General features: G+C 38.2%; 1 protein-coding gene across 1 annotated transcript; it reads right to left on the bottom strand.

Moving 5' to 3' along the window:
* Positions 1-1643: 1643 nt before the first annotated feature.
* On the bottom strand, positions 1644-9886 carry LOC134661107 (AP-3 complex subunit mu-1). The gene is made up of 10 exons (XM_063517054.1): positions 9723-9886; positions 9489-9576; positions 9201-9344; positions 8814-8873; positions 7827-7948; positions 7316-7475; positions 6720-6833; positions 3544-3733; positions 2397-2548; positions 1644-1887 (listed from the first exon to the last, which is right to left on the bottom strand). The coding sequence occupies exons 1-10, from the start codon at positions 9755-9757 to the stop codon at positions 1702-1704; spliced, it is 1251 nt and encodes a 416-aa protein (XP_063373124.1). The 5' UTR covers positions 9758-9886; the 3' UTR covers positions 1644-1701.
* Between the last annotated feature and the right edge of the window lie 1845 nt (positions 9887-11731).

The raw sequence follows: 11731 nt of genomic DNA, 5'->3' as shown, positions 1-11731 counted from the left end.
TACATACTTTACCATGACAGTAACTCTCTATACACTCTATTCTCTTTGATCTTACTAACAAATAGGTATGAAATGTCACAATGACGGATGGTTATCGACAACATGTTAGATTGAACTCAAATCAAGAAAATAACTCTAATAAGTACAGAAGACGAAGAGTGAGGCGCACCTTTATAATTATGAATGAACTTACCGACTTGACTTACATTTACTATCAGATGTAAAATTATTACTATGAATACGCTCAAAATATCTTAACCTCTATTTTATTTCAGTAACATACAGTCGGTAGATAGATATAAGATCTTTATCGTCATAATTTTTACATCTGACTAACCATCGTATGGGTTGTGGCTTTTTATAACAGCCTTTTTACAAAATGGAGCCCTTAAAGCGGTATAGAAAGATCACGTTCAGTTTCAGGGCTTGGTCTCCTGTCGATGCCCTACGCTAAGTACGTTTGCATTTATTATACGTGTCTATTAGTGCAGATCGTTATTTAAATGTGGAATAACTTTAAAATATGTTTTTTAAACTTAGGTACTTCACTTTCACTTTTACAAAGTATTTTACTTGAGCTTCGGATTTCATTTTGCACTCTAGTCGTAGCAAAATGGTTCGAAATGACATCATTTTGCTACACAAAAATACATATTTATTTCATGCGGTTTACACACATATATATACAAAACAAACATACAGGCATTACACATAAACACAACATATACACATTTTAGATTTACAGATAGATATATAATACAGTGGTAGGCAAACTATTAATTTTAGCTACCACTGTATCACACTTGTAGGGGAATGTAGTCCCTCACAGTGGAGCATTATGGGACAGTGTGGTTTTTCCCCTATCATTATCAAGATGGTGTTGGGACTGTCCCTCACCCGGCGCACCAGGGATGCGGCGCGCCCACGCAAGGTCGCCTGAAAACAATCGACGCGCGCCTCCGCAAACATGCCCTGATGCGCTATGAGTGGGGTGAAAAGATTATGGCTGAACTCAAAACTAACATCGAAACATTCGTGACCATTTGATATATATAGGTATGTCAAAAATGTGTAGGTAATATATATTTTATTACTTTATTGCGATTTGCTATCTTAACAAATTATTTCTGAGGCGAAACTTACGAATATTATAAGATGCGAATGAGTAGGTACATAAATGATGCGGTGCTTATTATATAAGATAAGGCAGTAAACTATTTTACAGGCTAATTCAAAGGCTGGTGTAACGTTCATATTAATTGTCTTCGCTAAGAGAAACAAATTTGGCTAGTATCCTTCTTGATTTAGCCTTTACAGTGTAGAGACAACAAATTCAAAAAATCAAAAAATTCGTTTAGTCAGGTCACAGCAACCTGGGAAAGAGCCACGCCAGGTCCGGGTTGGGTTCGCATCACATGCGCACGTGGAACTTGCCAGCCTAAGTGACGTACTTGACACCAATGAACGGCTTAACTCGCTCGACTTGTACATAAAGGATACTTGCCGGGTCACAGCAACCTGAGGAAGAGCCACGCCAGGTCCGGGTTGGGTTCGCATCCCATGCGCACATGGAACTTGCCAGACTAAGTGACGTACTTGACACCAATGAACGGCTTAACTCGCTCGACTTGTACATAAAGGATACTTGCCGGGTCACAGCAACCTGAGGAAGAGCCACGCCAGGTCCGGGTTGGGTTCGCATCACATGCGCACGTGGAACTTGCCCGCCTTCGTGACGTACTTGACGCCCTTGAACGGCTTGTACTTGGCGCCGTACATGTCGAGCCGCGAGACGCGCAGCCCGGAGACGGCCAGCTGGGGTATCGTGAAGTGCACGTTCACGCTGGGCGTCGCGCCTGTCGTGTCCGCGCCTGACGCTACTGATACCTGATACAAAAAAAGATGGTAAATAATAAATAGTATCGCGGAGTAGTCACGTTACAGTGGAAAATTGATATTTTAATAAATATATTGAAGAATCGGCCACACAATTAAAAATAAGCAGCAAATGCTGTCGAAAACGTGACGCAAAGGACATGACTAAAGGTATACCTACGCAGCGTTAATAATGAGTGACAGGTCCTTAAATTTATATACCTATTAAAAGGCGGTATCGTAATTTAGCGTCTTCACATCACTACAATAACCGGGAATGCGACAGCACTATGACGTCTGTCATCTAGAAGATCGGTTTTGTTGCCTTAGACAGCGTCGCGAATTACCTAAGTCCAAAAGTCTGATTATTATTGTGATTCCCTAATAAATATTGTTTAAAATGGTGCTCTGGTGTTTTTACCCTTACACTATACACGCTACCGCGTACGTTTTGTTTCTGTGAGTACGAGCAATGAATGCGGAAGTAATAAATACATTGTCGGTAAACCATTGTTACTCACAGTTCCTCTAATATTTGGCAACTTCGGTAGCTCTATACGTCCGATGTCCCACAACAGCACCTTGCTGACCGGGTCGTACGAGTACTTGCCCTGATTTGCGGTCAGCGAGCAGTTCAGAACACACTTCGGCATGCAGATTTCTAATGCCACATCTAAAATTGAAAAACAACGAATAAGAAAACACCAACAGCATATTTTTTTTAAAGTACCTGCTACTAATAGGAGTAGATACAGTAAGCTGCAGAGGTAACTGACCTCCCTGTAAACAAATTTCTATGCAGGGGGTTCAGTTATCACTGTAGCTTAAGTACTGTACAAGAAAATAAAAAGTTTTTTACATATTATTTCGGTATTACAATGGGGTTGGCAAGTTGTAAGGGCTGGCATCCAGGGCATTAAAAAAAACAAAAATTTGACACAATTCTAGGGATTGGCAGGGCAAGCTATGATGGCACCATCTGCTATAGTTCGTTTTTTTAGCATTAGAAAAAAGGTAAACAATCTTGATGTGTCTTTAAATTGAAAAACATGTTTTAAAAATAAGTCACGGCAAATATGAAACAACTAGCTTGTGCCCGCGGCTTCGCACGCGCAGGCGAGTTTTTTTTAATTTTGGACCCCCATTTGACCCCTTTAGGGGATGAATTTTGAAAAATCCTATCTTAGTAGACCCCTAGACCTTATAAGGAACCTACTTGCCAAATTTGGACTTTCTAGTCCCAGCGGTTTGGGCTGTGCGTTGATTTAAGTCAGTCAGTCAGGTCTTTCACGTTTATATATATAGATTATGAATCTAATACGATCATTTATATTCTTCTGCTTTCATAAGTATAAGTTATTGATTTTTAAAAAGCGTTTTTCAATTAAAAGGCATGTCAAGATCGCTTACCTTCTTTCTAATGCTAAAAAAACGAACTATATATACTTCGACTGGGCAACTCATTGGCTACGCGCGCGATTGTGTCATCCGCCTGGTAGTTATGGGCCACATTAATTATTTAGCAGTTTGAATATGTCAGTTAGCGTGAATATTAGATATGATTTTAGAACGTCAAAGGTGAATTAAAATGCTAGGAAATAAATTACTGTATTTTCCAACACCTCAATCAAAAGGTTACGTAAGGTAAGGTATGTTAGGTATACATACTCTCTAGAGTTCTGCCCATCGTCTGTTTTGGTCCGACGGTCAAGTCGAGCCGCCCTTGGTCCCCGTTCGAGCGTAGCATCAAGCTGTGCCGTACGTATATGGGTATGGCCACCACACTCTGGGACCCGATGTGGTACGACATCAGACGGAAGTTGCCGTCCGGGGGAATGAACGATAAGATTCTTTCAGACTGTAATAAGAAATATAAATTGTTTGTATAAAGCCCTTTCGAGTATCTATTCAATCACCTCAAAAACTATACTACTCATCCAAAGAGGAATATTGAATTTGTACAGATGTAATTAAGTTTACAGTGTGATTTTTAAACAAGTATGACAAGGAAAATATTATCAATAACTTAATATAAAATCTTTTTTTTTTAAAAGGGAACCGCCTTCAAAAAACCAACCCACTGAAAAGTACAAAATAATTTTTATATGGCACCCCTTTACGTGTCCAGTCCCTATCCCGTCGTAAAGCGAATTTTTGCCAAAAAGTAATTAATACCTAATAATAACAAAATTAATAATCATCCGGGTAATTACTTAGTTTTTGAAGTCGGTGCCAAACCAAATTTTTTGAGAACCGATATTTTAGACAACGAAGAACGCTGCACTTACTTGCATTATAAAGAAATACTTAGTTTACTGATTAATTTAGTTCTTGTAGGTACTACGTTCTCGTATTTATTTTCTAATTGGTAGTAAAGACTGTTTTTGTTGGTTTGGCACCGCCTTCAAAAACTAAGTAATTACCCGGATGATTATTAATTTTCTTATTATTAGGTATTAATTACTTTTTGGCAAAAATTCGCTTTACGACGGGATAGGGACTGGACACGTAAAGGGGTGCCATATAAAAATTATTTTGTACTTTTCAGTGGGTTGGTTTTTTGAAGGCGGTTCCCTTTTAAAAAAAAAAGATTTTATATTAAGTTATTTTATTTCGGTTTTATTTTTGTTGATTTTTAATTTATTAATTATTTTTTATTTATTTTATTTTATTTTTTACTTTTTAGTGATAGGTAGGTACTTCATTTATTTTAGGTTTTGGGCTAAAATACTAGTTTGTTAGGTTCTCCATTTAGTTTTGGGCTAGTAACTACCTACTAATGTTGGTGATGGCCTAACTCGATGATAATCGCGACACAACATAATATGACGTTTTGGTGCTAAACGATTTGTATGTATATTGCTCCCACTTCCACTCCCATTCCCAGTCCCAGTCCGAGTCCGACTCCCACTCCCACTATTTTATCTAAATCGGTTTCAGCAACATAAATTTGTTGGTAAGTATACCGATAGCATGGCCACCTACCGGGTCCAATTGGTTTTTCAAACCATCCATGCACTGTACACTAAAACCTTCTCCAGAATGTAACAAACACTTTTCTGAAAACCGCATCAAAATCGGTTCAGCCAAACGCGAGATAATCACGAACAAACATACACAGATACATACGTACATACATACATACGGGTTAAACTGAGAACGTCCTTTTTTTAAAGGCAGTTAGAAAAAAGTTCATCGACCCACCTAGTGGAACTCTGCAACATAGGCACACGACGACAAGTCGGTTAACCAAAACAAAGTGTGCCTATGTTGCACCAAACCTAAGTTCCACTAGGTACAGCAAGGGTTCAGCATCAGCTCTATCTTGGGTACTGCTCTCCCAAGTGCTCATCAAGATGCGACAGATTACCAAAATAGCGTGGGCCTATGTTGCACCAAACCTGAGTTCCACTAGGTACAGCAAGGGTTCAGCATCAGCTCTATCTTGGGTACTGCTCTCCCAAGTGCTCATCAAGATGTGACGGATGACCAAAATAGCGTGGGCCTATGTTGCACCAAACCTGAGTTCCACTAGGTACAGCCAGGGTTCAGCATCAGCTCTATCTTGGGTACTGCTCTCCCAAGTGCTCATCAAGATGTGACAGATTACCAAAATAGCGTGGGCCTATGTTGCACCAAACCTGAGTTCCACTAGGTACAGCAAGGGTTCAGCATCAGCTCTATCTTGGGTACTGCTCTCCCAAGTGCTCATCAAGATGTGAAGGATGACCAAAATAGCGTGGGCCTATGTTGCACCGAACCTGAGTTCCACTAGGTACAGCCAGGGTTCAGCATCAGCTCTATCTTGGGTACTGCTCTCCCAAGTGCTCATCAAGATGTGACAGATGGCCAAAATAGCGTTGGCCTATGTTGCACCAAACCTGAGTTCCACTAGGTACAGCCAGGGTTCATCATCAGCTCAATCTTGGGTAATGCTCTCCCAAGTGCTGATCATGATGTGATGGATGACCAAAATAGCGTGGGCCTATGTTGCACCAAACCTGAGTTCCACTAAGTACAGCCAGGGTTCAGCATCAGCTCTATCTTGGGTACTGCTCTCCCAAGTGCTCATCAAGATGTGACGGATGACCAAAATAGCGTGGGCCTATGTTGCACCAAACCTGAGTTCCACTAGGTACAGCCAGGGTGAACCCTGCCAGCCAGGGTGGTTTGGTGCATCAGCTCTATCTTGGGTACTGCTCTCCCAAGTGCTCATCAAGATGTGACGGATGGCCAAAATAGCGTTGGCCTATGTTGCACCAAACCTGAGTTCCACTAGGTACAGCCAGGGTTCAGCATCAGCTCTATCTTGGGTACTGCTCTCCCAAGTGCTCATCAAGATGAGACGGATGACCAAAATAGCGTGGGCCTATGTTGCACCAAACCTGAGTTCCACTAGGTACATCCCGAGTTCCACTAGGTACATCCAGGGTTCAGCATCAGCTCTATCTTGGGTACTGCTCTCCCAAGTGCTCATCAAGGCGTGTCGGATGACCAAAACAGCGTGAGCCTATGTTGCACCAAACCTGAGTTCCACTAGGTACAGCCAGGGTTCAGCATCAGCTCAGATCTATGTATACTAAAATCCGCATCAAAATCGGTTCAGCCAAACGCGAGATAATCGCGAACAAATATACATACATACATACATACATACATACATACATACATACATACGGGTCAAACTGAGAACCTCCTTTTTTTTGAAGGCGGTTAAAAAGAAAAATTGCTCTAGTTAGGTTTGTGTTTTGTGGAAGTTGGGGTTGAGTAAAGATTTAACCTTTTCGCGAAAAGGATAATAGAGGAAGGACAAGCAGTAACATCAGATATTTGAAATGTCATACCTCCCATCGTTTAAATCTCACGCAAGGGTGAAACGAGACATCATCGAACAGGCGCGGGTTTACGAAAGTGAGCGTCAAATCCGGCATGCCACTCAATTTGATGCAGCAGTCAATCTGGAATTGTAACAATGAGTTTCTCAATAAAAAAAAATAAAAAAAAATCAAAAGTACAAAAGTAGTAATGATAAACATTTAGATGTTCATTTTGCTAACCAAATTAGCTGATTACTACCCAAAATATTTATATATTATTAGCTCAGTGCTGCTAACAAAACACTATTCTTTTAACAGTTTTAAGAAACAAATCAAACAAATTATTGCTATAATCGTATTTCATGACTTGGCTTCAAAATTACAGACCAAAAATGTGTACCAAAGAAAAGCATTGAGACACCAGTGGAATACTTCAGCAGCCTTTTAGATACCAAAAACACTGTACAGTCAGCCTCAAATATAATAATGGCAGACATATTAACCAAATATATCGCAACACGTCCCTATTCCTATCGTAACAAAGGTGTGTTGCCATATATTTGACCACCTTAGCTGCCACTTTCTATTTGATGTTAACTGTATGTGTTTCAACATGCACTTACATAGCCCTGTATCTCAGCAGAGACAGTGGCGCCACTCTTGTCGATGATGGCGTCCACCTCCTCGACGACGTCGAAGTAAGCCTCGTTGTTGGCGTACTTGACGCCCGAGCGCCGCCACGGCACGTTGGACAGCTGGCCGGATGGCAGGATCGAGGAGACGCTGCATATAAAATTAAAGTAGTTGGCAACAGTCGCTTGTCACTAACATTATTAACCAAATAAAGGGATAAATATAAGGTATTTAATTTATTCTACTACAATATTTATTCTACTACATAATACTATAATATGTACTTTCTTATAGATACATCGAATTGTTTCACAGCAGTCGTCAGATATTTTATAAACAATATCCCACCTAGGTGGAACTCCAAGAGTTCTTGAATATAATTATAAACCTAATTTTGATCTAACCATCCTATTTTGTTATGAATTTTATTCTTACATAAAATATAAAGAAGATAATACTAGTACACCCATATTTATTTTAAAACAACTTAGGCATACATACTTAGATTTTCCTGTAACAGTATTGGCAATAGTCCTTAAAATATTTGGTGGCTTGATGAGCTCTTTTAGAATGTTGCTTTCAGTTGCAAGAGGAAACCCATTATCCAACATTTCGTCAAGGAGCTGTAAGATAAAAAATATTGTAGTAAATATTAAAAAGGTAAGTACAATATTTAAAATTTATTTTATTAAAATCAAATTTCTGGAAGACATAAAAACTAAAAAAATGCGTGATTTCCCAGAGATAAGACATAGCTAAATCTATTTATCGCCCCTGAAAACCTCCATATATCAAATTTCATCGATATCGAGCTGTACGGATTATCTCGTTTGTTCCACCTCGTACCCCAGCACATGATTTATTCAAGATGAACAATATTCTTACACTGCCTTCTCAGTTCATTTATGATGTAGCAAAACATGTTAATGAAAATCTAGACACATTCCCGTGCAAAAAGACCACTCGCACAAGACAGGGATCGAAAAATCAACTCCGCACTGAACCTATTAGATTGACCAAGTCATCTAAAATTATGTCACATGTAGGACCTAAAGTATACAACAAGCTCCCAGCGGTGATAAAGAATGCGGGTAGTACACAAATATTTTTAAAAAAATTAAGAAAATGGCTATTGGACTACTCTTTTTACGATGTTAAAGATTTTTTTGACCTACCGAATAATTTGTAAATGTAATTTATTAATAATAATGTAATGTATCTAATTTCATTGAATAACTGACATTGTAATTGTACCTATCTTGATATCTTAATTAAGCTGATTACTTAATTAATTTGAATATTATATAACAACGAAACCTAATACCTAAATAAATTGACATGTAATATTTAAAATATTATAAATAAATGACTATGACTATGACTATGACATCGAAATCTTTAGAGCCGTTTCCAAGATCCCCGAAATATATAATAATACAAGAATTGCTTGTTTAAAGGTATAAGATAAAATAGATTATTCATTCTTACCTCATACACAACAACATAATTTTCTTTGATTATAGTCTCTGTGCAATCAGAAAAGTAGTCCTGCAAAAGAGCAACATAATTTAATCAAGCAGCTGTTTCATAAGTTATACTTAGCCAGTAAACTTAAACTTTCAATACAAGAATTTAAAGTGAAAAATATCATCCAGTTTTCTACATAAGTATGTGTGTGGTCTCAGTAAAACATATTGCACTTTGGCTGTCACTATGATACCAAATATACATCTAAAATAAAGTTTGGTGTATTTGAATACTATACAATTGTGGTTGGTATAACCCTGGAGATATAATAATATTAAAAAATTAAAAGAAGGTGCTATTTTCTTCTATCTGTAAGTTGATACTTTGGCCCTTGGTGTGTATGCATACCTGGAAAGTGTCTACAACCCTGTGTAAGAACTCAATGACAAAGAGTGGTGCCACCTCCTGCTGGCAAACCGCCACAAGAGCCACGCCTCCTCGCTGAATGGAGATAAGGTAGTGATGGGGCGCCGCCAGAACCGGAGGCACATCCTTAAAACATATCAACTAAATATAAATACATCTCAAAGTGTTTTAATACTTATGAAGACAGGGTGAAATAAGCATTCATGGGCACCTTAAATGCAACCTATTTATTGGCGTTTAGTTCTTGTATATTTTCCCACTGTTACTTACATTAGGCGAGGCTCGTTGAGCTTCCAAATAGTAGTCGCACACAGATCTTGGAATTACGCTACGCCAATGCTTTTCAAGGAAAACATCCCTGGAAATAAATAAGGACATGTCTGGCTGGCTTCTTATTGCATGTTAAAAACAATAAATCAAACATAAATTACCAATAGAAACGAATACGATTGGAGATCGACTAATTTGTTAAATTAAATACAAAATAAAGATAAAATGACATACCCAGAGGGGTTAATAATGAATAAACTATGAATCATCGTGATCCTTAAGAAAAATATATGTACTACAACTTTATTCGTAACATTAGTGTATTAGAAATTAATAAACTATCACGGCGCCAGAACAAAATTCTACCAAGCTGGCAGTTTATCCTATTTGTAACTGTCAAAATGTGACATTACACACAGACACAGTCGAGTTGTTTGAGCCATTTACATTAACGTCAAATCCAGTCCATACTTTGCTTTGTCCATAATTTCGAATATACTTGGTCAACCAGATCTAGACAGTAGAAAAAGACGGTAAATTTGAAAAATGTAGGCGCTAAGGGATATCGTCCCATAAAAAATTTGAATTTCGCGCCTTTTTTTACTGACAAGATTTGGTTGACCAGCTATATTTGGGAGACCGAGCTTTGCTCGGAAAACATTAAAAAAACTGGATAACGCGCGTTTTCTCGGAGATAAGACCTAGCTAGATCGATTTTTGCCCCCGAAAACGCCCATATAGCAAATTTCATCGAAATCGTTAGAGCCGTTTCAGAGTTCGTATATATATAAATAAATATACAAGAATTGCTCGTTTAAAGGTATAAGATAAGATAAGATACTTGAAGGTAAAATCTTGTAAATTATTTGTTTATTATATTTGAATCTTTTCTAAACATACTCTTAGATCATCTTCATTTTTATAGTTTCGTCACTTTCGTCTATCTGCTTGTCCGTCCGCGGCTTAGCTCATTGATATAATTGAGTAGGTAGTCTGATAACATTTTGAGTTTTTCCTCATGTTAGATCTATTATATGTATATTTTTCTGTTGACTGGATTGGAAAGGGCTAATTTACTTACATTCTAAGATACTGTGTGTAAATCGAATACGGGCAATAAATTAAACCCGATATACAATTTATCCGTGTAATCGTTAATTAAGAAGTTTTTTTGAGTTACACTTAATTATGACCCCGCCGTTATTAATTTTTGAAAATTTACCGTGCAGCGACGTACTGCAAACATCAAACCAATTTGTCAGTCAGTAAGAACCAGGAAAACTATACTCATCCTTTTCTTTTGGGTGCTAGTACTAGTGTAAGACAAAGATAGTATGATTCTGTCTGTTTGAAATGAGACAGTTCTTTTGACAAACATATACCTATATAGTTCAACTTCATGTCTGGTCTGGCTCGGACCTTAGGTATAACTTCATGGGTCTGCTGGGGACACAATCCCAAGAAAAATCTTTATTTGGCTTGACCTACATGGAACAGCGTCATCTAGCTTTTTATTTGTATACTAAAAATACTTAGCCTAGGACACAGCCTAGGATCTAACTACCGAGACGACCAGTATATCAAGACCCAGGGGTCACTAACTCCATTCCATTTCAGCATTACCGATTCGTCCTAATGATGCTGTAACTTCAGTTCGTTTTGCCCAATCAATTATTAGATGAGAACATTCATAGAACATAACGCATCATTCTATTAGACTATGTTAATCATACTTACATCCTTACCCTGAATCCATCAAAACTGGTATTTACTTACACCAAGTCCGCAGCGAACTAACGTAACATGGCACGTAGAAGGTACTTCAGTATCCATCTCCAGGGGTATGCCCAGTATGACGCAGACCGCATCCATTTACAATGTATTCCTTCCGTCGTTATCATTGCATTTTTATCAGTTACACCTACATAATTATAATGTATGTATATAATATTATTATTTATGCAATTATGCAGATTTAGCTCAAACAAACACCAACTTATTCTACGGACAAATTATTACTGCTCAGTCAGTGTATGAGAAGTTCTTGATAGGATAGAATACAGCACTAGTGAAAAGGAGAACAGTCGCCATCAGATATATTCGAGCAGCCTAGGTGCTCACAAATATCTGCAACGCCTCTATTGTAAAGGCGCTAGACTGCGTGGTCAGATATTTTTTAACACCTCGGCCGCTCCAATATATCTGATGGCGACTGTACAAGTGTCGCGAAGCGCATATAAAAA

The sequence above is a fragment of the Cydia amplana genome, chromosome Z (assembly GCF_948474715.1).
Source record: "Cydia amplana chromosome Z, ilCydAmpl1.1, whole genome shotgun sequence".
In the NCBI taxonomy this organism is placed as follows: domain Eukaryota; kingdom Metazoa; phylum Arthropoda; class Insecta; order Lepidoptera; family Tortricidae; genus Cydia; species Cydia amplana.
Note: the sequence above shows the minus strand (reverse complement) of the source record. Positions and strands in the feature narration are given on the sequence as shown.